This window comes from Canis lupus, chromosome 34, assembly GCF_003254725.2.
Source record: "Canis lupus dingo isolate Sandy chromosome 34, ASM325472v2, whole genome shotgun sequence".
Taxonomy (NCBI): Eukaryota; Metazoa; Chordata; class Mammalia; order Carnivora; family Canidae; genus Canis; species Canis lupus.
Genome location: NC_064276.1, coordinates 19,351,232 through 19,378,305, shown reverse-complemented (window position 1 = coordinate 19,378,305; position 27,074 = coordinate 19,351,232). Strand labels below are relative to the sequence as shown.

General features: G+C 41.7%; 2 protein-coding genes and 4 non-coding genes across 10 annotated transcripts; 1 reads left to right on the top strand and 5 right to left on the bottom strand.

Annotated features, from left to right (window-relative positions):
- The first annotated feature begins 3,403 nt into the window (after positions 1-3,403).
- On the top strand, positions 3,404-19,857 carry RFC4 (replication factor C subunit 4). Of its 3 annotated transcripts, none has more exons than XM_025451195.3 (11): positions 3,404-3,543; positions 5,795-5,934; positions 7,468-7,546; positions 11,315-11,394; positions 13,514-13,633; positions 16,490-16,633; positions 16,829-16,949; positions 17,596-17,721; positions 19,347-19,427; positions 19,502-19,618; positions 19,703-19,857. In XM_025451195.3, the coding sequence occupies exons 2-11, from the start codon at positions 5,807-5,809 to the stop codon at positions 19,796-19,798; spliced, it is 1,092 nt and encodes a 363-aa protein (XP_025306980.1). In that variant the 5' UTR covers positions 3,404-3,543; positions 5,795-5,806; the 3' UTR covers positions 19,799-19,857. The 3 variants fall into 3 exon arrangements, with proteins under 3 accessions (XP_025306980.1, XP_025306983.1, XP_025306982.1); XM_025451197.3 differs by lacking the exon at positions 3,404-3,543 and adding an exon at positions 3,693-3,824; XM_025451198.3 differs by lacking the exon at positions 16,490-16,633.
- On the bottom strand, positions 19,852-26,267 carry EIF4A2 (eukaryotic translation initiation factor 4A2). 3 transcript variants are annotated; one of them, XR_003138731.3, is made up of 12 exons: positions 25,975-26,089; positions 25,090-25,135; positions 24,869-25,001; positions 24,445-24,584; positions 23,488-23,656; positions 23,276-23,385; positions 22,946-23,089; positions 22,509-22,646; positions 22,176-22,265; positions 21,873-21,952; positions 21,349-21,455; positions 20,501-20,642 (listed from the first exon to the last, which is right to left on the bottom strand). XR_003138731.3 is itself a non-coding variant. In XM_025451194.3 (11 exons), the coding sequence occupies exons 1-11, from the start codon at positions 26,001-26,003 to the stop codon at positions 20,498-20,500; spliced, it is 1,224 nt and encodes a 407-aa protein (XP_025306979.1). In that variant the 5' UTR covers positions 26,004-26,267; the 3' UTR covers positions 19,852-20,497. The 3 variants fall into 3 exon arrangements, 2 of the variants coding, with proteins under 2 accessions (XP_025306979.1, XP_048961797.1); XM_025451194.3 differs by lacking the exon at positions 21,349-21,455 and having other exon boundaries at positions 19,852-20,642; positions 25,975-26,267; XM_049105840.1 differs by lacking the exon at positions 20,501-20,642 and having other exon boundaries at positions 21,345-21,455.
- LOC112662925 (small nucleolar RNA SNORA4) lies at positions 22,008-22,149 on the bottom strand. Its single transcript, XR_003138953.1, has one exon. It is a non-coding gene; the product is annotated as a small nucleolar RNA SNORA4 (small nucleolar RNA).
- On the bottom strand, positions 22,329-22,460 carry LOC112662920 (small nucleolar RNA SNORA63). Its single transcript, XR_003138950.1, has one exon. It is a non-coding gene; the product is annotated as a small nucleolar RNA SNORA63 (small nucleolar RNA).
- On the bottom strand, positions 22,729-22,904 carry LOC112662932 (small nucleolar RNA SNORA81). Its single transcript, XR_003138959.1, has one exon. It is a non-coding gene; the product is annotated as a small nucleolar RNA SNORA81 (small nucleolar RNA).
- On the bottom strand, positions 24,686-24,754 carry LOC112662936 (small nucleolar RNA SNORD2). Its single transcript, XR_003138962.1, has one exon. It is a non-coding gene; the product is annotated as a small nucleolar RNA SNORD2 (small nucleolar RNA).
- Positions 26,268-27,074: the final 807 nt, after the last annotated feature.

Sequence of the window (27,074 nt, the reverse complement as noted above, 5' to 3'; positions counted from 1 at the left end):
TCCCTGATGTGGTGAGCCCCTGAAGTGTCATGTAGCCTTTTCTCTGTCCTCTCCCTTGCATGTCTTACCCAGTCCTCCAGTATATTTGCCACTTTTTGCTCATCTCATCATTAATATAATAGAGGAATGTAGTTTTTTTGTTTTTTTTTTTTTTTTTTTGCATGATGTCCAGATGGTCCAGGTCCTTAAGACTATATTGTAGGAGAGGGCATATTTAACATAGCTCAAAGGCAACACTGTGAATGTATACTGTGCCCTAAGCCATGCAAATGTAAACTGCTCTGATCACCCTTCCTAATGAGATTTGAAAAGAATATACTTATGAGATTGATATTGTATACTTTGTATCCAAGGCCATTTTAATGTGATCTAGCAAAGATACTATATCTGGCTCATAACTGCAGTTGGGGGGCGACTACTTGGTTAGTGTATGGTAACCCACTGTTATCCTCCAGGATACACTTAGCATTTAACTTCATACTGATTAATGGAATGGGCCTATGATGAGGACCACCATTCCTGCCTACGTATTTAAGGGTAGCACTAGTATCTGCCCTATCTCTTCATATGATACTGTTGTTTATTTACTGTCTTCACTGAAAAGGGCAGAATGATTTCACAAGATCCTTCTTGGCATTCTCCACTATGACAGCCTGACCCCATAGGTCAAGGAACCAATGTGGCTTCTGCCAGTACCTAAGCTTGGCCATTCCATTATTCCTTTGGGAACCAGGGAAATTACCAGCAGAGGAGTGGGTCCTACCATAAACCACACCTGAGTCAGAACTCCATTTACTACCCTATCCCTTATGCACCCGCTCCTGAGAGAGAAGATATGAGGATGCTTTGGATCCCTGGATATCTCAACTCAGACCGTGTATCCAACAGTCCTTGAAAGGTTTTGTATTTCTCTTTCCTTCAGAGTACAGTTTTATGAGTAAAAGGCTTTGGAGAAGGACTAAGGAAATCACTACCTTATTTTTTTTTTTTTTTTTTTTGCCACGGTGTTTGCAGGGTTCTTTTTCATGAGCTTTTCTGTCAGTCAGTGGGATTTAGGTTGGAAAACTGGCACAGGTCTGAAAACTGAGAAAGTGACCAAGACTTTTTATTGTCAGGTCTGTGGTCAGTATCTTGGTCATCCATCTTGGATTTACTTTGGTTCTGTAGATTGAGCAATACTCTCATTTGCTGTTCATCTGTCATGTCTCTCAGGATGCCATGCTGTATTAACCACCTCCCTAGCTCTCTGTGAGTCCGACCTCTCTGACATTGCCACTCATGATAATTATACCTGCCTTGCTTTTGAGAGTTAAGTATTGCCATCTGGCTACTATTCTGGAATTCTGTTGTCCCCACAACTACTAGAAAACCCTTTTCCATCCTAACATCTCCTACCAGTGGCCTTGGCCTATAGATGACCACCCACCACTGAGTTTATTAAGAATATTGGAGCACCCCCATCAGCACATTCCTTGTCACTTTGGACAAGAACACTGTATCCTAAGAACAGAGGAGGTTAGTAGCTTTTTAGTCTTGCGCAGTATACCCTAATCGAGTGTCTTGCTTTCTTCCCTCAGTGCTTGTGACTGCGGGGCATTTCTACTTAGTGTGGGTTGTTGCTTTTCCCAAGTTTCTAAGGGACAACCAAATACTATCACCTGGACTCTGCCAAGATATTAAATCCCATGTCACAGGTTTTTCTCCCTTTTTCATCCAGTGCAGTCCCATATATGCTCCTGCTTGGTCAGTCAGGTTGTCACCCAGTCCTGTAGATCTCTCAGCAAGTAGTCCTTTTCTACGATTAGCCAGCCAGCCCAGCATTTCTTCATACTCGCTATAGCTCTGGTGGCCGGGAATGGAGAGAGGGGTAGACTGTTGTGGGGGTAAGGAGGGATATGTTAGAAGGCAGATCTACATCAAGTTCTAATTTAACAGGGAAGAAAAGCATCAGCCTAATTTAACAGGGAAGAATGGCCTACTTCTGTCATCAACAGCATTCAAGGAAACGTAGATTTAAGGTTTTCAAATGCATCAACCCAGATAACCCTATTTCAAGTCTCAATATCCCTTTTTTTTTTTTCTAATGAGGACCTTGACCTTGGTGTCACAAGCTTTAGTTAAAAGACAAAAAAGAAAAAAAAAGACAAATGAAAAAACATGTACAATTAACAAGAATATCATGTTGAGCTTGCACCAAACAAAATTTATAGTCAACCCTTTGGAGAAGACCCAGATCAACCTTATGGTTGGAAAAGCCCCACAGCAAAAGCAGCATTTCAAATGGGACAGATTTCAGCTAAGAGGTAGGAAAATCTCAGAGCTTAAAAAAAAAAAAAAAGGTAAACTTGAAAAGGGAGTCCTCAGACTTGCCTGGAGCCCCCGGGACGTGTATCATGGTGGGGTTAAACATTATTTCAATCTTTTATTTAAGATTTTTATTTTATTTATTGGAGACAGAGGGAGAAGCAGGCTCCATGCAGGACTCGATCCCGCGTCTCCAGGGTCACGCCCTGGGCTGAAGGCGGCCCTGAACCGCTGAGCCACCGGGGCTGCCCTTATTTCAATCTTTTAATTGTTATTGGGCGTGTGCTTCCCCGTATTTCTGGGCAGTGCTCTGGGATTAGATGACCGTTAGCTGCATGCCAAGGTGCTCCCTCTCACCAACGGGCAGAAGCAGTAATACAGGTCGTAAGCCATGCGCGCTCAAAAGGGCGAAGGCCTCGTCTTCAGACGTGTCTCCCAGGAAAGCACCGAGCGGGCCGCGCGCCGACGAAGGGGGCGGAGAGGGCAGGACGGCAGAGCGCCCTCCGCAGCGAGGGGCCGACCGCAGCCTCCCCAAGCCTCGTCCTCCTCCGGAGGCGGCCGAGCGGTGTCGCCGCAGAGAAGTGTGCGAGAGGCCGCAGCACGCCCAGGGAGGCTCACGGCGCCGCACGGGGCGGGCAGACCCGCACGGCAGACACAGCGGGCTCCGAGGCCGGCCGCGAGCCGCGAGCCGCGAACCGCGAACCGCGAACCGCGAACCGCGGGCCCCGCCCCCACCCCGCGGCGGCGCCGGCGAGACCCCTCCCCGCCCGCGTCCGCTAAGCTCGCCGGGCCCGCCGCCCTCAGCCTCCGCCGCGGCCTCCACTCGGAAGAACGCACGAGAACAGGTGGAGCTTTGTTTACGCCTCCTAAGCCATCCTCGCTCCACTCCGAGGCGGGGGGTCCCCTAAAAGCCGGCGTGGCACCTGCGCAAGCAGAACGGCGCACGACCCGGAGGCTCCGTGGAGGAGGAGCGCGCGTGCGCGCGGCGGGCCGGAAGTGACGCGCTGCGTGCCCGCGTAGTCCCGCCCCGCGTTCGGTGGCGGGAACCGGGGCCGCGGTGCTGAGGGCGGGGACGGCGAGTGCCGCTCCGTGTGGCGGCTCGGGGTTTCCCAGGCCTGATGCTCTCGCCCCGGCGGACGGAGCGAGGACTCTGCGACCGGAAGCCCCAGGGACGAGCCGGCCGCGTGCACCCTCCGGAGCCGAGCGGCTGAAGGGCCCAGGCCGTGCCGGGGACAACAGGTGACCGGCCCGGGGGGTTGTGAGGGTGGCCTTCCCCGGCCTTCCCCGCCTTCCCCGCCTTCCCCCGCCTTCCCCCGCCTTCCCCGCCTTCCCCCGCGCGCACCCGTTTGCGAAGCGGTGGCCGAGAGCCGCATCTTCCGGAGCCCTGCTTCGGGCTGTCGGAGCGTGCAGTAGTCACTGCCCCCGGGGGCCGGGACGGAGTGTCCGGTAGCGTCGAGAAGCTTGGCTGCTTACGGTGGTTAAACCGTCTGCCGACGGAGTACACCCAAGTGCCAGGAAAGGTGTGGATGCAGGAGGATGCTTTCCCTGGGGGCCCTTTCTTTTTTTAAAAAAGAAGTAAACTGAGGTCTAAGTCCAGTTGACATTCAGTGTTAGTTTCAGGGGCACAACAGTGATGAGACGTTTTGCACGCTTTGCACACTTACCGACCGCATCTCCTACGCCGGGCGGTGCATCCCAGGACTCCCCGAGTAACTGTTAGTCTGTACGCCTTAATCGCCTCCCCTCTTTTGCCCCCTTCCCTTCTGATGCTCTGTGTATCTGAGTCTAGGTTTTCATTTGTTTTGTTTTCGTTTTATTTTATTTTATTTTTTTTTTTTAGATTCCACACGTAAGTGAAATCATGCAGTATTTGTCTTTGTGACCGGCCTGTCTCAGTTAACATAATACTCGCAAGGTCCACCCACGTTGCCACAGTGGCAAGGTTTTATTCTTCCTTAGGGCTGAGTAACATTACATGTGCGTATCACATCTTTATCCATTCATCCACTGATGAACAAACTTAGATCTTTCCGTGTCTTGGCTGTTGTAAATAGTGCTGCATTGAGCATAGGGGTGCATATATCTTTTTGAGTTAGTGATCTTTTTCTTTTTCCGTATGGATACCCAGTAGTGGAATTGCTGGATCATATGGTAACTCTTGTTTCTAATATTTTGAGGAAATTCTTTCATAGTGTGTGCACCAATTTACATTCCCACCAACAGTACATGAGGGCTTTCAAAATTCTATTTCTTTTTTATTTATTTATTTATTTATTTATTTTATTAACTACCTTATGGAATAGGCCTTAGCTCCTTTTACAGAAGGGGAAGCCAAGCCTCATAAATGGTAGTAATTCAGCCCCCAAATACTATGGGGCATCTGTCATGTACCCCCATGTACCCCTAGGCCCTGGGGAAAAGCAGTGAAGAAAGTAGTATTGCCAGTAATGCTGGGGAATTTCAGGCAAGCTACTGATGCTTTTCTTTTTTTTTCTTTTTTTTCTTTTTTTAAGATTTTATTTATTTATTCATGAGAGACACAGAGAGAGAGAGAGAGAGAGGCAGAGAGAGAAGCAGGCTCCATGCAGGGAGCCCCATGCAGGACTCAATCCCAGAACTCCAGGATCATGCCCCTGAGCCCAAGGCAGGCGCTAAACCGCTGAGCCACCCAGGGATACCCTGCTGATGGTTTTCTATCCCTAAAACAGCCTTCTACTGCCTGGAAGAAAGTTTGCCTGAATGTTAATAGTAGTTATTTTCTGGGTGAGATTTTTTAAAGGTTTTATTTATTTATTTATTCATTCATAAGAGACACAGAGAGAGAGAGAGAGAGGCAGAGACACAGGCAGAGGGAGAAGCAGGCTCCATGGGACTCGATCTGGGACTCGATTCTGGGACTCCAAGATCATGTCCTGGGCCAAAGGCAGGCGCTCAACCACTGAGCCACCCAGGCATCCCAAGCTGTTTCCATTTTAACAACATAGTCCTCACCCCAACCCTCCTACAAAACAGCTTCTGAAGGCAATCATTGGTTCTTCCAGCAAAAGCCCTTGAGTGGAGCTCTAGGCCCAAGAAAAGAAATAGAAGTTCTCATTGTGGTCCCAGCACTCCTCATCGCTAAGTGCATTTCAGGGCCTGAGCTAGAGCTAGGCCCATGACTGGACTGGATGAGACTGTAGAAGCCCATGCAGTTTGGCCATTAATGACAAATTTGTCAAAAACTCTTAAAAATGTTTCAGTCATTAGATTTAGCTTTGATCTGTAACTCTCACTATAGAGTCTAATAAGTTCCTTAAGCACTTTGGCCTCTTATATGGTCCCTCTAGTTCTCAGTAGAGTACATTTAGAGGATGCTAGGTTATGAGGTGATGTCCTTTATATGGTAGGTAATTGTTGGAATATTTTGCACGAGGTTAAATGTGCTTTCTTGCTGTTCTTTCTTGTAATGATTTCAGAAGAGCTTTTCCTTTTCTGTCTTACATCTGGTCAGGTTGCAGTAACCATGCAGGCTTTTCTAAAAGGCACATCTGTCAGTACTAAACCACCACTGAAGGATCGAGGAATAGCTGCCACAGCTGGAAGCAGTGGAGAGAACAAGAAAACCAAACCTGTTCCATGGGTGGAAAAATAGTAAGAATGCTTCTATTTTTCTTGACATAGTTAATAAATTACTTCTCTAACCAGTTTAGTCACTTTTTTGTTGTTGTTAACTGCTACTTAAGAAGGAGATGATTTGCTTGGTGTAGATGTGCTTGAAAATCATCCAAATATGTAAGTCCTAGAGCCTTGCAACTGAAAGTGCCATCAAATGATCTAGTTTAATTACTTTATAGATGAACTAAGGACTTTTTGTAACTCGGGACTGTGGTTTTAGAGATTGATACACAATAAGAGAAAACAATTGCTAGAAGGTAGTCATAAGCTCTTGGGTCAGGAGTTCTCCTTAAATCCAAATAATCTCTTCCACCTTCCATTACGGACAGGGGGAAATAATTGAGTTTTTTGTTCATACATTTTGTCAAAAACAACACTTGAAGTGGCTCTTAAATTTCAATCAGCTAAGTCATATTATGACAATAGTTGTAACTCCTGGTGTAGCCTCAATTATTATTAAAAGCTTGCGGATTACTTATAGATCATGTAAGACCCTCATGTTTTGTTTGGCACCAACAGTGGTTTTTAAAGTGGGAAATTTCACATAAAAGCCTAGATTTTTAAATAAAAAATTATGCAGAGGGGGGAAAAAAGTCTAGAGATGTTCAGTTTTTCAAGAGATTAAGCAGAACTAGATAAAAATTATCATTTGACAGTGGTTAAATGGACCTGAGTGCTGCTTCTCATTCTGGAGAGGTCATATGTCCTTCTGTTTTCTCTTGCCTTACACTGTGCCTTATTTACTCTTGTTTTCTTCCTGGCCCCTACAGGTATTTGAACATGAAACCCTAGTTTATAATTTAATGTTGGTTTCCCTAGAAAACATTTTCTGTCATAAAATTCCTACTTGGCATTTACCTGATTAATTTGAAATGTATAAATCAAAGAAGAGCTTTCAGCTAGCTAATTAAGCACAATACCTAACCTTGGGGTTAGGAGTATAACTTTGTCCAGCTTCTTTTAAAATCATCAATTAATGATGCAGGATGAAAATTAAATGTTGTTATACTTCATTTTGGTTAAATTTGTTATTTAGCCCTCAATCAAGTGACTAGCTAGGAATTTTTTGTGGAGTTAGGTGATGGAGGAAATTGGTATTAATTAGCTATATTAACCAAAATAATTTCCTCTCCTGAGGAAAGAGTTCTCTCTTTTCAGCTTAAGTGCATGATCTTATGATCTTGTCAAAATATATTACTTTCTAAGCAAGTGTTCACTTTAAATTTTTAACAAGTGGTGTAATAAAATCTTTTTGCTTAATTTTTCTAAGTATTATAGATACAAACAGTGCATCTATAAAGGGAAAAGTAACTTCACTCTTTCAGTTTGTATTTACTTAAGGTAAATACAAATGGGGTTTCCACCTACTTCTAATAATGAAAGTTTCCTATTTTATTGCCAGGATATGAGAATTATCATTGGTATTTTAGCTAAAGGAACACTTAAGACATTTCTGTGGCTACTGTAATATACTAAATAATCTCTCTGGTTTGTTTTTTTTTTCCCCAGTCGCCCAAAATGTGTGGACGAAGTTGCTTTCCAGGAAGAAGTGGTTGCAGTGCTGAAAAAGTCTTTAGAGGGAGCTGATGTGAGTAGCAGATGATGTTTCATGTCATTGGGAGATTCAAGATTTCATTTATTCATCCTTTTCCTTCCTTTTATAATCACCTGCCCCCCTTAAATAGTAGCTGTATGTACAGTAGGCCCTTGATAATTATTTGTATAATGGATGATGAGTTCAACAAATATTTATTAAGCATCTCCTGTTCTATCTTGGCATTGTTACACGGTACGTACTTAAGTAGAGACCATTGAACAAGACATACTGGGTCCCTTTTCTCATGGCTTTTTTTTTTTTTTTTTTTGTGGGGAGAGATGGAGAATAAATGTGTAAGCCAAATAAGCAAGAGAATTATAGATAATATGTGCTGTAAAGAAGAGTCTGAGACTCTTTGAAAGTATAATTGCTTACCTAATGTTAGAATTTGGTTTGAACTACAATACAAAAAATGAGTATTTAATTCTGCCTATAGCATTGTGTCTCCTGCTGTCATATATGGGATAAAAGAAATTCTTGAATGACTTACACTTTAGATGATTCAGAGACAAGATAGGCCCATTAGAAGAATTAGCAGTTTAAAATTATATATGATGAAGTGTTGTAAGAGCTTAGTGAAAGAAGGAGAAAAGTTGCAGATAAAAGTGGGATGTGGTGTTTTCCTTTATTTCCAAGTAAGATTTGCCTCCTTCCTCTCAAACTGGTTACTTTGAATTAGAGGTTCTTTTGGCTTTTGCTGCCATTCTCTTCCCAGAATTACACTATAACAGTATATAATTTGAAAGAAGTTATATTTATCAAACTATTAAAAATCTTTGCCAGTTTTTGTTTTGATTTGATCCAAATACCTTTACCTTTTAATTTTACAGTATACAATTTTAATTGTATAGTAATAATTACACAGATTGTAGAACAAGATAAATTTTGATTGGTAGTATTCTCATTCCTTGAGGCAAATGTAGTGGGATTATGACCCAGTTCTTGACTTTCTGCCATTTATCTTAGAAGACTGAATTAAGAACTTACTTCTTTAAAACTCTTATTTAATATTTTGTTTCTTTTCAGACTAAGTTCTGTGAAACTTAAAGATGAAGTAATTTTAAATTCCACAGAGTAGAGAAAAAGAATTCATTCCTTCATTTACTTTAGTGTATGTGCTGCCAAAACTGAGCACTCACTCCATCATTTACATTAAAGTATTATAGATTTTACAATAGATGATCATCAGAAATCAATTTAAGAACTAATATTTTACATGTAGTTGTTGAATACACTATATAGATATAGATATATAAAATTGTAAGGTATAGTAATTTTACCATGCTTTTAAAAATTCAAGTTACTTTATGTAATAGTTACATGGATTAATTGTTACAAATATTGAGGTATGTATGAATCAAAATAATAGTTAAAGATGAAGCCTAGGAATGTTTTTTATACTCAAACTGACAAGCCCATAGCTACTGGAGGGAAGGAAATAATAAAGATTAGAGTAGAAAAAGTGAAATAGAGACTAAGGGAAAAAAAAAATATATAAAAGATCAGTGAAGCCAACACCTGGTTCTTTGAAAAGATAAAATTGATAGACCTTTACCCAGACTTCTCAAGAAAAAGAGAAGACTCAAAATTAGAAATGAAGGAGGAGAAATAGCAAATGACACTACAGAAAGACAAAGAATTGTAAGAGAATATTACAATGGAAAAATATATACTAACAAATTGCACAACCTAGAAGAAATGGATAAATCCCTAGAAACATAGAATCTTCCAAAACTGAATTGGGAAGAAATAGAAAATTTGAATAGACTGATTACTAGTCATGAAATTGGTAATCAAAAATCTCCCAGCAGACAAAAGTCCAGGACCAGATGGCTTCATATGAATTCAACTAAACATTTAAAGACGTTAAACACCTATTCTTCTCAAACTATCCCAAAAATAGAAAGAGGAAGGAAAACTTCCAAATTCGTTCTGTGAGGCCAACATTACCTTGATACCAAAACCAGTCAAAAAGCTTAGGAGTTTTTTGGTGTTTGTTTTTAAGTAGTGAAACTCATAACTTGTATCTTAAGCTATGTGCTACCAATGTAATCATCTTCAATTAATATATTTCTACATTGTTTTATTTACTGGACATATGTTGAGCACTGTGCAGGATGCTGAGAATACAGATGTGAATAGAGCACCTAAGATTCTTGACCTTAAGCTTTCGGTATAGTGAAGTAGACAGGTATTTTACAATTAAACCAAATCACTAAATAAATAACAATAGTTGCAAATTACTGTATATATATAAATAAGTGCAAGTTGAAGTAAGTGCAACAAAGACTAACAGAGGAGTTCTGTTTTATTTATTATTTTTTTTAAGATTTTATTTATTTATTCATGAGAGACCTAGAGAGAGAGAGGCAGAGACACAGGCAGAGGGAGAAGCAGGCTCCATGTAGGGATCCTGACATGGGACTCGATCCCCGGACCCCAGGATCACGCCCTGGGCCAAAGGCAGGCGCTAAACTGCTGAGCCACCCAGGGATCCCCGAGGAGTTCTATTTTAGATTGGGTGGTTAGGGAAGGCTTCTGACTTGTGATGCAGTAGAAGTTGGCTAACCAGGAAAAAAGCAGTCAGACCCTAGCTCATGGGGGACAAGATAAGGTCATACAGTGCTTGGTTGTTAGGATTCATTGTAAATTGGAGCCTGGAAAGTGAGAGAGTTGGTGAGCAGATCATGGACATCCATGGATGTACAGGTTGGTTTTTGGTTTGGTTTTGTTTTTCTAGGTGGAGTATGAAGCCAGTGAATAGTTTCAAGTAGCAAGCAAGAGTGGCAGCTGATTTGGGTGAAGAATGGATAGGAAGGTCAAGGGTTAGGCGAGAATGGAAGCAAATAAACCGTGCTGCCTAGTTTCCTATGTACAGTGATTTCTGTACGTGAAAGGACATACTAAAGAGTGCAGTTTTATGACAGCTCATGGAATTTAGTACATTTATCAGTCTACCCCAGATTAGTTGTATGCTTGATAGGAGCCAAGCTAGTGAGATTTAAAATATAAAAGAAGAACTAGTGATTTAGCCTTACCCCTTCTTCTAATTAATTCTCCTGATGTATGTGGGCATCCCTACAGGGTATATAATCATGGCATATAGTATTGCCTGGCACCTAATAAATGCTCTTTTTTTTCCCCCTGTTCTTGGAACATCAGCTCATCCAGAGTCTTGATAAGTATTTTTCTTTCTTTTTTTCCTCGGTATTAGCCAAATTAAAGTTCTTTGGTCTGTTTCCCCTTTGAAGCAATGGACATCTTTTTAAAATATCAAATCTTGCCTAATCTTGAGCAGAGAGGTGGGATAAGAATTCACAGAAGCCCGAGATTCCCTTCAAAAGAAAGGTTTTGAGGTGCCTAGCTGGCTTGGTCAATGGAGTGGTGCACTCTTGATCTCTGGGTTGTGATTTCAAGCCCCATGTTTGGTGTAGAGATTACATAAAAAATAAAATCTTTTAAAAGGAAGGTTTCCGATTCCTGCTTTGAAAACTTCACCTAAATATATTTTGTATAGAACAATCATAAATATTGATTCAACTTAGATATCAGAAAAGACATTTGGGGGGAGGGAGTATAGAATTATGTGAAAAAGCAGGATTTACAACTGCTAACAGTGTAATACTTGTTATATTAAGAAATATTGTATTCAGATATGTGCCCTGTTAGGGAAGCTGTTGCACTGTTCTATACACATTTTCCACCATCATTTCATATACCAGAATATAATTTTTAAAAAATAAACTTTAACTTCCACAGCTCCCTAATCTCTTGTTTTATGGGCCACCTGGAACTGGAAAAACATCTACTATTTTGGCAGCGGCTAGGGAACTCTTTGGGTAAGTTGAAACATCTCTCTTTTTTTTTTTTTTTTTTTAAACTTGACACCAAAAATCTCTGCCTTTCTTTATCTAAAAATTTGTATTTGATCTCTGTAAGGTTATTGTTTCTGTATTTTTTATTTATTTAGTGGGCCCATTTCCAGTTCCTCCCCTCCAGTAAATAAGCTTGCTTACATCTTTTATAATCTTCATTCTGAACCTTATTCAAATGTTTGAATATACTACAACAATAGGAAGCCTCAAGATTTTTTCATCACTTTAACTTTTCCATTTTGATTTTGGAGCCCAGAGGACCCATCCTATTTTTAGTCATGCCAATACTTTCATTGCTCTCTAAATGGTTGTGTTCCCATGTATGTCTTTGTGTGATAGGATCTGCTATGTCTCATGATACTGACCGATACCACCCCTTCTAGAGTTTTTTCTTGCTCTGGCCTTTCCAGACCCTGCCTCTGGAGTGGCTAGGCAAGCTGCTAGCCCTCAGGTATCTTGAGTGTGAGCAAAGTATGTAGTAGTTGCCCCAGTAGAACTCCAGGTACACCAGGAAATCTATGTGAGCCATTTTCTTAGTTTCTTCCCCCAGGATTGACTGTCTTGGCTTAGCCAACCATTGTAAAGGAGCCTTTTAACTAGAGTTAAAAGATACATATCAGCCTGGGTATGTATGATATCCCTAAAACATGCACTGACATAGAGAAGTCTGTCTAGTTCTTCTTGGCCTTTTTGCTAAGATCAAGTGTACCAAAGGCTATCTTGAATTTATCCAGAAATTTTATATCAGGCATATAGCAAAGGGTACATCTGAAATCCTACATGTGAAAATAGGTTCCTCTAAAACCATCAAATATGTACAGATAATTAGTTCTATTGAAACGTAAAGGAAGAAAAAGAGGGAAGGTGCTGTGAACCTAATATTTTATTTTATTTGACAGCAATTTTTATTTCTCAAAGAAATTATAAAAGAGGGTTTTTTTAAATTATTCCACAACTCAGATCCAATCTAAACCAGCCTTAGCAATGTAGTCATAATGAAACTTAGGTAGTTTGTTAGTTTTTTCAGAGTAGGTCAGTCCAAATTATATAATTTTTTAAATATCCTGTTAAAAATAACATTTGTTCTTATAGAACTAAAAGAACTTAATTATGAATTCTGCATTTCATAATATATGTCATTTTAAAATAGAAAATATATGCACAGAGCTTATGGATGTTTATGCCCATAAAAAATGCTTAGGATATCATGCTGTTTAGGAAAACTAAAGACAAAACTAAGTTCCAGCTCTTGTTTTTTTAATTAAAAAATATATTTATGTATAGTAAAGTAGGAGGAAGTTTTCAAAACAGTGGCTTGGAAGGGCGTGCCAGTTGTTTTCATCTTCTTTTGATTTCTCAGTGACCCTATGGTGAGCTATTTTTAATAGTTTTTTTTTTTTAACTCAAAAAAAATTTTTTTGTTTGTTTATGTTTTGATCCGGTATTAGTCCCTAGCAAGCGACCTTATAGAAATAATTGAAAATATGCTGTATTGCAGCATTATTTAAAATTGTAATGTATTAAAACTAAATACCTAACAATAGAAGAATATTAAATGAATGATGGTATGCTTATTGGATAGAATGTCATATAAGTTATTAAAATGTTATTTACAGTGGTTCTTATAACATGGCAAGATGTTTATGATATAATTCTAACTAAATTTAAAATTTTACAAATTATGTATCATTTGTTTTTTAAACTACATGAAAAAAACTGCATGTCTCTGCAATATAAAAAATATGAAAGTGATCGCATGCCTTCTATCTAGTGTTTACTAGGTGGATTTAGTACTACAGAATGTGTATGGTTAAAATGTGGTTTAGGGGATCCCTGGGTGCCGCAGTGGTTTAGCGCCTGCCTTTGGCCCAGGGCGCGATCCTGGAGACCCAGGATCGGATCCCACGTCAGGCTCCCGGTGCATGGAGCCTGCTTCTCCCTCTGCCTGTGTCTCTGCCTCTCTCTCTCTCACTGTGTGCCTATCATAAATAAATAAAATAAAATAAAAATTTTTTTAAAATGTGGTTTAAACTCAGTTATTACATGCTTTATGATGTTTCATATTTGTTTCATTTTGACATAGGCCTGAACTTTTTCGATTAAGAGTTCTTGAGTTAAATGCATCTGATGAACGTGGAATACAAGTAGTTAGAGAAAAAGTGAAGAATTTTGCTCAATTAACTGTGTCAGGAAGTCGCTCAGAGTAAGTAAAGCTCACTTTTCCTTCTTCATACCATGTCATTGCATTATTTAAAATACATGTTTCTGGGATCCCTGGGTGGCTCGGTGGTTTAGCGCCTGCCTTTGGCCCAGGGTGTAATCCTGGAGTCCCTGGATCGAGTCCCACGTCAGGCTCCCTGCATGGACCTGCTTCTCCCTCTGCCTATGTCTCTGCCTCTCTCTCTCTCTCTCTCTGTGTCTCTCATGAATAAATAAATAAAATCTTAAAAAACAAAAACAAAAACATATTTCTGCCAAATGTCCCAACTCCTTTTTCATGTTGGATCATATTTCTTTTTAAGATTTTATTTTTTTTAATGTAATCTCACATAGGGCTCCCATTTACAACCTCAGGATTAAGAATTGCATGCTCTACTGACTGAGCCAGCCAGGTGCCCCTTTATCTAAATTATTTAAACCCAGAAATGACCTTCCCATTATAGTAACTAATTTTAAATTGTTGAGCTGTCAAGGGTTTTTAACTGATGTTATGTCTCAGGAGTATTTATTTAGTAATCAAATTTGGTAGTTTGGTTGGTATACTGCTAGTGAAAAATCCTGATATTTGTTAATTATGTTATTAAAAAAATCTTCTGTCAGCTTAAGCTTCAGTATATATTTCCTATATTTCCTTTTTTTTTTTTTTTTTTTAATTTTTTTTTTATTTATTTATGATAGTCACACACAGAGTGAGAGAGAGAGAGGCAGAGACACAGGCAGAGGGAGAAGCAGGCTCCATGCACCGGGAGCCGGATGTGGGATTCGATCCTGGGTCTCCAGGATCGCACCCTGGGCCAAAGGCAGGCGCCAAACCGCTGCGCCACCCAGGGATCCCTTTCCTATATTTCCTAATACATATTTCCATTTAAGTTATTGTCCATACTGGGACACTTTTAGAATAAAAGATGAGGTATTATTAATAATTTAAATAGGACTGCCCTGAGTTAAACAGAGATGTTTAATCAGCTACTTATAATCTTTAGGTGACAGAGTTCTAACATTAAAGTTTTGGAACCTGGCATATATTTAATTCATATCAGAGCACACTTTTAAGAATTTATAGGAAGTGAATGATTTTTGATAATCTACCTCGGATTGACAATGCATATAAATCCTCTATTTGGGGACACCTGGGTGGCTCAGTGGTTGAGAGTCTCTGCCTTTGGCTCAGGTCATGATCCTGGGGTCCTGGGATTAAGTCCCACATCAGGCTCCCCGTAGGGAGCCTACTTCTCCCTCTGCCTATGTCTCTGCTTCTCTCTGTGTCTCTCATGAATAAATAAATAAAAAATCTAAAACAATAAAAAAATATATCCTGTATTTGATAAGGGACTCAGATCAAGAATATATAAAAAACTCCTACTGGGACGCCTGGATGGCTCAGTGGTTGAGCATCTGCCTTTGGCTCAGGGTATGTTCCTGGAGTCTTGGGATCGAGTCCCACATCGGGCTCCCCACAGGGAGTCTGCTTCTCCCTCTGCCTATGTCTCTGCCTCTTCTCTGTGTCTCTCATAAATAAATAAATACAATCTTTTTTAAAAAATGAACTACATTTTAATAGTCAAGAGAAAACCCAATATAAAAGGAAAGGAACTGAGTAGACCTTACACCACAGAAGATAGTCACCCTTTATCCATGGTTTCAGTTTCCATAGTTTCAGTTGCCTGTACTCACCAGTTGCTCTGCTGAAGTCCAGAGCAAATGACCCACCTTCTGATGTTATCATCAGGAGGTCGTTAGTAGCCTAACGTCATAGTACCTATGTCATACCTCACTTCACCTCATCAAGCAGGCATCCTGGCATCTCACATCACAAGAAGAGGGAGTACAGTCCAATAAACTATTCTGAGACCACAGTCATGTAACTTGTATTACATATATCATTAAAATTGTTTATTACTGTTAATGCTATTGTTGTTAATCTCTTACTTTGCTGGATTTATAAATTGAAATTTATAATAGGTATGTGTGTATAGGAGAAATATGTTATGTATATTTATATGCTGTTCGGTACTATCCAGGGCTTCAGACATCTCCTGGGGTCTTGGAATGCATTCCTTGTGGATAAGGGGGACTACTATACAAACGGCCTGCAAGGGCATGAAAACATGCTCATCAACATCATTAGCCATAGAGAAATGCAAATCAAAACCATGATGAGATACCACTTTACACATACTAGGATGGTTCTTAGCAAAAAGACAACATACTGGCAAGAATGTGGAGAAATTAGAACTCTTCTACTTTCTACAGACATTTTGAAAATAAATTGGCAGGACCTCTAAAAGTTAAACATAGAGAATTACTAGACAACCCAGCAATTCCAACCTTAAGTCCGAGGTATAACCACGAGAAATGAAAACATAGGTCTATTCAAAAGATGTTCAAAAAAATTTTTTTTCAAAAATGTTCTTAAGAATATTAGTCATAGTAGTCAAAACATGAAAACAACCCAAACAGCCATCAGCCTATGAATGAATGAATGAATGAATGAATGAATGAATGAATGAATGAAAGAAATGTGGTATATCTCTTTGCCATATTTAGCAGTAAAAACAGAATGGAGTAGTGATGTCCTGCAACATGGATGAACCTTGAAAGGATGCTGAGTGAAAGAAGCCAATCACAAAAGACAGTGTATGACTGCATTTACATGAAATGTGCAGGGTAGGCAGCCCTGTGGAGACAGAAGGGAGAGATTCATGACTGCCTACAGCTGGGATACTCGGGAAGCGTTACTCCTAGAGGGCCTGGGATTTCTTTTTGGGACCATAAGAATGTTCTAAAATTAGACTTTGGTGGTGATACATGAATTATAAGTCCTGTTTCTCTGTATCAGTGGGAAGCCGTGTCCCCCTTTTAAGATTGTGATTTTGGATGAGGCAGATTCTATGACCTCAGCTGCTCAGGCAGCTTTGCGGCGTACCATGGAGAAGGAGTCTAAAACCACCCGTTTCTGTCTCATCTGCAACTACGTCAGCCGGTATGTACGTTGCCCTGAAGGTGCATGTGGGGCAGCCTCATGTTGATGACCCCAGCTAGGGAGAGAAAAAAATGTCAATGTTTCAAGGCTATGGTAATTTCTTTTCCATCAGATCTTGATTTATTCTTGATAAAAAGGAGTTCTTTGGGGGAAAATCATCTTCAGACGCTGACTTTTTTCCCCAATATTTTACAGAATAATTGAACCTCTGACGTCTAGATGTTCTAAGTTCCGATTCAAACCACTGTCCGATAAAATTCAACAGCAGCGATTACTAGACATTGCCGATAAAGAACATGTCAAAGTTAGCAATGAGGTAATTACTAAGTATTACAAATATTGCAGTTACAAATGCCTTTGATGAACTCATAAGAGGTCCTAAAAACAAACATACTGCTTTAATTTCTTACACCTTCAGGCAAAGTTAAGCTAAAAGAGCAACAGTTGGAATATGTAGGATTTATAGGTTCAACCTTCTTGTTACTCTTAGAAGTTTATTATCAGTATTTCACAGAGCCAGAACTAGGACAGATTTCATACACGATACATACTCTGCAGTAACAAATCTCTGCATAATAAGATTTTTTAGTGTCCTAGCTAATATATCACTTGAACAAATTTGGTGGTGAAATTTTGGTATAGAAAGAGGATATATAGGCCTTATTCATTATAACAGAATTTAATCATAATTTAAATCTTTTTATATATTCAAGAAAATAGAACTATGGAACATTTTTCTCTGCAAATTTCTTCCAAAGGCAAGAGATCTCTAGCCTTCCCTTGTACTGATGCTGTGTGAATTTTTCCATTTTAGGACTAATAACATTCCCTTAAAACTGAAAATGAATTTTTTCTCCCACTAACTTTAGGCCAAAACATAGTGTTTTTTCACTTTTATTAAAATCAAGAAGTCTTCATTGGCCATCCATCACGGGTAAAAAAAAATTTTTTTTTCTTTTCAGGGAATAGCTTATCTTGTTAAAGTGTCAGAAGGAGATTTAAGAAAAGCCATTACATTTCTTCAAAGTGCTACTCGATTAACAGGTGGAAAGGAGATCACAGAGAAGGTGATCACAGACATTGCTGGGGTAAGGGCACTAAATATTCTAAAATTTTTAGTGGGCTTGTGGCTCTTAAAAAATTTTCATTGACAAGATGTATGCAGAATGTTTATTATGTGCTGGTTTAATCCATTCAGGCAGCTTTAACAAAGTACCATAGGCTTTAGTGGCTTATAAACAAATTTCAGAGTTCCAGAGGCTGGGCAGTCTAAGATCTGAATCTTGAGGGGCATATTTGGTCTATAGTATGTGCCAAGTAGTATGCTAGAAACAGTCTAATAAGGGAATAACCTGGAACCATCAAGAACACTTCAGGGATATGGGAGTTAAGAGAAATTTAATGTTGGGCTCTCTGCGTGGAACCTGCTTCTCCTTCTGCCTCTCTCTTTTGATAAATAAAATATTTTAAAAAAATTTAATATCCCTGTTCTTACAGATACATTCTGACAAAGGGTCATATATAGAGGGAGCAATATCCCACTTAGGGAAATAATGCCAGAGTTCATCTCTACTACTAGTAGGATCACTACTACTTTCAAAACCTTGTTTTTTAAGATTTTACTTATCCATGAGAGACACAGAGAGAGAGAGAGTCAGAGACACAGGCAGAGGGGAAAAAACAGGCTCCATGCAGGGGCCCGATGTGGGACTCTGATCTTGGGTCTTCAGGATCACGCCCTGGGCTGAAGGCAGGTGCTAAGACACTGAGCCACTCAGGCATCCCAATGAAATGGATGGGGGCACCTGACTGGCTACTAGTAGATCATGCGATTCCTTTTTTTTTTTTTTTTTTAAGATTTTATTTATTCATGAGAGACAGAGATGCAGGCAGAGGGAGAAGCAGGCTCCATGCAGGGAGCCCGACATGGGATTTGATCCTGGGGCTCCAGGATCACACCCTGGGCCAAAGGCAGGCGCTAAACCATGGAGCCACCCAGGGATTCCCAAAGATATTTTTCATACCATGATGAAATCTATAGCATTTGTCCCCTTTAATTTTGGGGGAATTATAGGCTTTCTAAAAGCAGTCTATTAGTGGTATGTTAGGAAAGGAGGCACCTTCCCTTAAATTCCCTCTTTAAACTTGACTGACTTTAGCCGCTGTAGAGGAATAGAACCACTTGGGTACCAGCCACCCAGAATTTTTAGCTGTTCTCCCACTGACCAGATCAGCTATTCTTGTTCCATCATGCACCCAAACCAGAAACTATTAGAAGCAAAGAAAAGACCACCCTGGTTACAGAATAGTGACTGATCTAATTTAAAGATGGTCCTAGGCAGGGATCCCTGGGTGGCGCAGTGGTTTAGCGCCTGCCTTTGGCCCAGGGCGTGATCCTGGAGACCCAGGATCGAATCCCACGTCGGGCTCCGGTGCACGGAGCCTGCTTCTCCCTCTGCCTATGTCTCTGCCTCTCTCTCTCTGTGTGACTATCATAAATAAATAAAAATAAATTAAAAAAAAAAATAAAGATGGTCCTAGGCAGGGTAGAAGGTTAGCTTTCTTGAGCTCATGGTAGAGGAGTATAAGGCTCTTCCCCAAGTTCTCTTCCTTTGCCTTTCCAAGGGTGTCGATTTAGTGTTACAAAAACAGCTTTACACAGTGAACTCTACCCAGGCTGGAGATAAAGGCTTATCTTTAAACAACTTTCTAGGTAATACCAGCTGGGACTATTGATGGAATATTTGCTGCATGTCAGAGTGGCTCTTTTGACAAACTGGAAGCTGTGGTAAAGGTAAGTCCCTTTACTGCTCACTTCCAGGTAAGGGAAACTTAAATGATCATACCAAATACAACTTTCTGTTACAGGACTTAATAGATGAGGGTCATGCAGCAACTCAGCTTGTAAGTCAATTTCATGATGTGGTTGTAGAGAACGATAATCTTTCTGATAAACAGAAATCCATCATCACAGAAAAACTTGCTGTAAGTAGGCATTTTTGCACATTTCAGCACAATGTTTAATAGAACTCCAAGGGCAAACTTTATTAACTTCTGGTTTTCTTGTAGGAAGCAGATAAATGCTTAGCAGATGGTGCCGATGAACATCTACAACTGATCAGCCTCTGTGCTACAGTGATGCAGCAATTAACACAGAATTGTTAAAATTTTGTAGGATACTTGGTTTTTTTTTTCTAAATAAAAATCACCAAAGCACCTTTAAAGTGAATATACAATTTATTTAACATTCAAACTTCATTAAGACATGTGCAATATGGCAATTTTACTGGGAGTTTAACCCTATCTAAGATATGATTGCTTGCTGGGGCTTAGCAACAGGGTCCAGTTCACACTTAGCACTAATTAAATACTTTATTGAATAAATACAATACCAAACAAAATGCATTCAAATGCTTTCTAAAAAAAAAAAAATCAATTTTAAAGGCCTTTCTATTCAGGCTAATGACAAACACAATAAAGGCAGGTATGCTAGTTTAACATAATTGGCTGATTTTATACAGCACTTATATCTTTTAGTCCACAAGTATATTATTAAATGATAGAGAACATCTAATACAACCATTTCTACAGAACTAGGAAATAAATTTCTAAGAAAGAAAGATTTTACAGACCCCATCTTTTACACCCAACCCCAACAGTCTAACTCTAAAGAGGATAAAGCCAATGCCTTTCCTCACAAGAGCTCACGACTAAAGTCGCTTTGCTATCAAAATCTGTATTTCTGATCCGTTATGAGCATTGAGACAAAATTCAAATATTCCCAAAGAAAGAAGCACAATGCACGTTGTGATCGCCTATTCAGCAACAGCGAGCACTGCATTCAAAACTATCTCATCCCAGGAATTAAATAAGGTCAGCCACATTCATTGGCATTTCCTCCACTGTAGTATTGTAGAAAGTCTCAATGTCACGAAGAATCCTCTTGTCTTCTTCAGTAACAAAGTTTATAGCCACACCTTTCCTCCCAAATCGACCCCCTCTGCCAATTCTGTGTAGAGAAAGAAACATAGCAATTAGAATGTTACTTCTCCAATGGGAACTACTGAACATGATGATCCACTTGTTAACCATCAGCTGCTGTTTACTTAATAAGGTTACAGTTCGTGCTTCTAACTGGAGCGCACTAGCTGCTAATCAATATCTAGAGAAAAAAATCTTCCTTTGCAGTTAGTGCCAAAAGGATTCAAGGCTTGTCTGGCTGCAAAATGAGATTTTATCCGGTGTCTTGAGCATTACTTTTAAAGCAGATGACAGTATTGTGTTTGGGGTAGTGAAATTAAAGCCCATACCAAAGTGGGCCAGCCAAGAGCAGAGGTCAGCCTGGGACAGATGTAAACACCAGGAATAAAACAAGAAGAACAGTTATGTAATACATTTCGACGCACATCTGGAACTGTAAACTGTAAATACAAATGCTGCAAGGTTAACTATTGTCTAAAACTTACAACTTTTTCCAGTGGGAAAACGAGTATTTGGTATGGTAACCCAAACTTATCACTGCTTTTTTGCTCAGTTTTACACGTTGTAACTCAAATTACTCAAACGTGTTTACCTCCAAAGCAGCTTTCTACCTTCCTCATGGAAACCAGACAACACAAACCACCTAATAAAACTAACATACAAAATGCCTTGGCTGGAGCAACTTAAAAATATCAAATAATCATGACAAAAGAAAAACAAATATAAATACCGACTCGCTCTTTATTCAAACAGTGTGCTGTTTCGCTTATGATTCCACGTCCTAAATTACGTCAACGCCGTTTCTGAGCGCCATCTCGTCATCAACTGCTGCTATCGACTCCTGTATTTTTTAAAAAGTCTTTTTTTACATCATATAACAAAGTACAGTTCAATTTACTTAGGGATAAAGCCACTATAACTAAAAACCAGGGACTGCTCAAATTGCTACCAGACAACACCAAGAAAATCCCAACTACAATCACCAAGAAAGCACATGGACACGAGATCACTAAAAACTCAAAAATAAGCTGAGACCAACAAATCTAAACAACCTGATCCACAGTTTGGGCAACATTTACGACTGTTTTCCCACTGCAGATGACCAATCTTCCCAAATACAAATTTAGTTGACATCTTAACCAAGTTACTACGTCTTTACTTCCCTGATAATGAAGTTGCCTTTCAAACAAATCAGTCTGTAGAAAAGTCACACATGAATTTATTTCACCGATATAGTAACAAGATGCCACCTACTCACCTGTGAATATAGTTTTCACGATTGGTAGGTAGATCATAGTTTATAACCAATGACACTTGTTGCACATCAATCCCACGAGCCTGCAATACAATGGTATATGTTCAAATTCTAATTTAAAACTGTACACAGATACATAATGTAGGCCACAAAATAGTAGTGAACTATACGTTAAGTGATATAGCCCACTGTGGAGTGTGGTCTTTTCTTTAATCTCCCAAACAGCCCAATCTGGTAAAGGTTATTAAAAAACCTTCCCCCCAAAACAAACTTTTGGTAGATTAAAAAAATCAGCAAGAGACTTACCAACAAGTCAGTAGTGATCAAAACACGGCTTGACCCTGATCGGAATTCCCTCATGATAACATCTCTTTCCTTCTGGTCCATGTCACCATGCTGCAAATCAACAAACCTTAATTCAAGAATCACCAGTCAAATCAATTATTTAATTTTACTGACATGTATGAGACCAAGCGTCCCTGGCTGCTACAGGGGTATAGCAGACAGGTATAGTTAAGAAACAGCTTTATTTTGAGCAGGGGGAACGACAACACAGCACTTAACAGCTATATTGTAGTCTAAATCCTGCTTTAATGGGGGGTCGGGGAGCATAATTATCACTACTAGGACACCTCTTACCAGGGCAGAAACTGTGAAGTCCCTGGCATGCATTTTCTCAGTGAGCCAGTCCACCTTGCGCCTTGTATTGAGAAAAATAACAGCCTGAGTAATCGTCAGTGTCTCGTACAAGTCACAAAGAGTATCCAACTTCCATTCCTACAATTTTTCAAAGTTAACAGTCATTAAAATCTAGTCTCCAATTCATGTTCATTAGAATTCATTGTTAGGCCATTCTAAAACATATTGCACCAAATCTTAAGACAAAGGACACTGGACATTAAGAAAGAGGTCCACCCCAGTCTCTACAATCCAGTGCAGTTACTTTTCTTCTTGTGTGTACTCTGCTAGCATTATTACAAAAACTAAGGCAATCCTAGTTTCTGCAATTTTAGCACAGTGCTTATACAAGAAGGTTAAATAAAAAACCAAAATTTAATAGTAATTAGACAAATTACCTCTCTTTCAACATTAATATAAAACTGTTTGATTCCTTCAAGGGTCAATTCTTCCTTCTTCACCAGAATTCGAATTGGATCTCTCATGAATTTTTTGGTCACTTCCAACACATCAGTTGGCATTGTGGCAGAAAGCAACACAACCTTAAAAAGACAATGATTATCTTGTCACACAAATAGCCAACTTTCACAATAAAACTATAACCAAGTGTCATAGTTATGTGCCAATAGCTTTAAGAAGGGAGCGGGACAAAGACTTCAGTTGTACTTTAACTTCCATTAAACCTAAGCCCCCAGCTACTATATGAAAGAGTAAAAACGAAAGCTCACCTGAATACTTGTATTTAATTTTTGGAAAATCTCATAGATTTGATCCTTAAACCCTCGGCTCAACATTTCATCTGCTTCATCCAAAACAAACATTTTGATCCATTTTGGAGCTGACCAAGAAAGCCAAACATACTATCAGCTCTAAATCCACAGGGATACTATTCAAACTTTTAATTTAAAATAAACTATACTCCAGAGACAGCAATACTTACAAAGATATCTTCTGTTTAACATATCAAATACTCTCCCTGGTGTACCAACAACAATGTGTGGTGCTTCAGCCTGCAGTTTTTGCATTTCATTCCGAACATTGGTTCCACCAATGCAGGCATGACAAGTTGCTCCCATATAGTCTCCAAGTGCCAGAATTACCTTTTGGATCTAAAAGCCAAAACCCTTTATTATTACACAGCAGAATTACAGGCTGTGACTAAACTTCCAAAGCATAACAGCAAATAACTGGTCTGCAAATAGCTTCTATGCATGCACAGCACTTAACTACTTCCAAGCTTAAAATGCAGACTGATCTGTTTCATGACAAAAGTCCCTTAACGTGTCTTCCTTGTGCCTTGTCAAACTTGGGATCCTGTTACCCCAGATACCACCTAAGTTAATTAAATGATTTTAGTTACATCATTTCCTACATTGCTTTTCATTGTGTAGGAAGGTGTAAATAATGGAACAAACTCTGTAAGCACATCTAGGGACAACTTGTTGGTAACTTTAGTCTTTCCCAAAGTACTGGAGCTTACGTCCTTTCGACCTTAATAAAACCTAGTTTTATTAGCAAGGTCTTACTTCAAAGCCAATATAGCAGTGAGCTTTGAAAACATAGCATGCAACAGATGCATCACAAACTACTGAGACAGTCAAATAACATGTCACTGCAGTTTTCATGTTGCACAACTGCATTCAAACTTAAAAATGGGAACAGATGTAGTCCACCCTGAAAACACTTTGGTTTCTCAAATCTGTTACACAACCCTGCAAACCATACCTGCACACCCAGTTCCTATTTTTAACTCAACAAAAACTCCCTGCATGCATGGACAATTAGGAGGGCTCCTATCGATAGGACCAATTTATACTAAGTTTTAAATTCTTCACAGTTGTGAAACCTGAAACCTATGCAACACGCAAGCAGTTTTTTTGAACTACACTATCAATACCTGTTGAGCCAGTTCTCTGGTGGGGGCCAATACTAGTGCTTGGGTCTCCTTGAACTCAATCTCCAACTGTTGCAGGATGGAAATAGCAAATGTGGCTGTCTTGCCAGTACCTGACTGAGCTTGAGCAATCACATCATACCCTAAAAAAAGTAGGATACATATTTACCGATCCCACATCAAACCGCCACTTCTAGTTCACACCATGTATTCCGTTTGGAACATTAATTATGCCCAAATAATCAAGTGATCAGCAATGAGTATTCTCTTCATTTCAGGTCAGTCCCGAAAGATGATTGCCATCATTTCACTTTAAGGAATACAAACAGGTGCTATTCCCCCAGAAGTTACTTTCCCTTTTATGGTCCAGGTCAGTTATGTAGAACAGTTAATGCATGTTTCAAAAAGGGCTAGCTAGCTGGTTTACCTTTAATACAAGGAATAATAGCTCTCTGTTGAATAGCTGAAGGCTTCTCAAAACCGTAAGCATAGATGCCCCGAAGAAGAGACTCCTTTAAATTCATATCGTCAAAGTTATCAACAATCTCATTCCAGTTGCTCTGTAAATCACACACAAAAGGACGCCTGAGTAAGTCGGATGAACACCTCACCTTGCCCACGTTCCAGAATCCAACACAGAGGTCTTACCTCGATGACACCATCGGGGTCCATTCCCTCTGGGCCTCCATGTTCTCTGCCGACAAGAACACCGCAGTTAGAGAACGTCCCTCTCCCCAGCCCTCTTACCTGCACGGCCCGGGGACGGCCTAGGCTAGGCCGGCCACTCTCCCCACACGTGCGCACCACCCGCGCCTGCAGTCCGGGGAGCCGGCGGCGCAGCGCCCGTCACGTTCCGTGCGCGCCCGCCCCAAGGCCGACCACAGGGGACGCCCAGGAAAGGCCCACGGCCGCCGGCCCTTCCCCCAGCCCGAGCGCCAGGCGCTCCCGTCTCGGCGCCAGCCGGTCTCGCGAGAGCTCCACGCGCTGAGCTCCGCCCCTCACACTGCGCAAGCCGCGGTGATTGACGCGGGCCGCGGCCCGGCGAGAGCGGTGCCAACGGTTCGCGGGGACCCGGTTGCCGGCGCGGCCCCATCCGCCCGCAAGGCCGCGGCCGGCGAGCGGGCGGGCGCCGCCGTCCCCTCCCCCCGCCCAAAGCCGAGCCTGCAACTCGCGCCTTCCGCCGCCGGTAGAGCTCCCCCCCCGCTACACGGTGTCGACTGCGGACTGCGCCACCGCTCAACTAAAACGTGCGCCGGCGGGCGGGGGACGCGTCCGGGATGCCAGGGCGTCTTCGGGAGGGGACGGGGGGGAAAAAAAGCCCCTCCAACCAGTCCGTTTTTGTACCCTCGTCTCCCCGCAGGCCAGGCCCTACCCATCATGGAAGCTTCTCGAAGGGCAGAGAGGCGCTGAGCCTCCAGGAAACGCCCGCGAACCCACAGCCCCCAGGCTGCTCGCCGACCGCCAGCACCTCCGCCGGCGTCGCACGACCCGCCACGACCCGCCGCGACCCCCGGCCCCGCGGCAGCGCCGTACCTGTTATAGTCCGCGGAGCCACCAGACATGATCCGAAGAGCCACTCAGCGCCCGACTGGAAAGACAGCGGCGCCGCGCCACCCGTTTTTTATAGGCTCGCGGCCGGAACCCGTTTTCTCGCGGAGGAATTTTCTCGTCGCTCTCCGGTCGCCCACCAAATTGTGATCCTGGGGTCCTTACCTCGGAGAATAGCCCAAGCAAGTGGGTGGGAAAACCCAAATTTGGTTATTTCTCGATATTACGGGGCCGCGGGACATGCCGGGGCCTTGGGGGCGGCTGGGACTCTTTGCCTCGCGGCGGAAGAATATTGCAGCAAGCGGTGGCCAAACCGCGCTCCCGGCCCGCCCCGCTCCTACGGGGTTTCCGCGGCCCCGAAGCAGAGGCGGCCGGGGGAGCGAGCGGCCGGGAGGCGGAAGCCCGGGGCGGCTGCGTGCGCGGCGGCCGGCCTCTCCCCGCGGGCGGCGGGGCGAGCTTGCGGTCCGGCGCCCGGGGGTGGGGGTGGGGGCGGCGGCGGGGACGGGGACGGGGGCGCGGCCTCGCGCTGCACGGGGGCACCTGGGGCTGCCCCGCCGGCTCCCCCCGCGGCTTAATTCTCCGGGGAAGAGCCGCCTGGCCTTCGGCGGGGCGCTTAACACCCATCCAGAGCCTGAAAGTGTGAAAACTTCCTGCTCGGGAAAATGTCGGCCTCCGAGCAGGTCCCCGAAGCCCGGTGCCCCCGGCGCACCGCAGGGCACTGTGCCAAGCGAGGCAAAAGCGTGCAGTGCCCTTTGCAGGGGTCCCCGCGGCAGCCGACGCTGCTCTCAGGTTGCCCCCGGTCTCCTCTCGCTCGCTCGCTCTTAAAAAACAACGCTGACCGCCCTAACGCGTGGGGAATGAATGCCCGACAAAATCATCCTGAACTTTTGCAAATGGTTAACAGCTAAGGACTGGTTTTCCTTACAACGTAGGAATTTAAATGGACGCTTCCGGCAGATAGAGCTCCGTGCCCCCTTTGGGACTAGATAGATTTTTTTTTTTTTTTTTGATTCGGGTCTATGTTGCTCTTTTCTTTTTTCCCCCAAAAGGCTTTGAACTTTAATTGCTTCATACCGAATGCATGT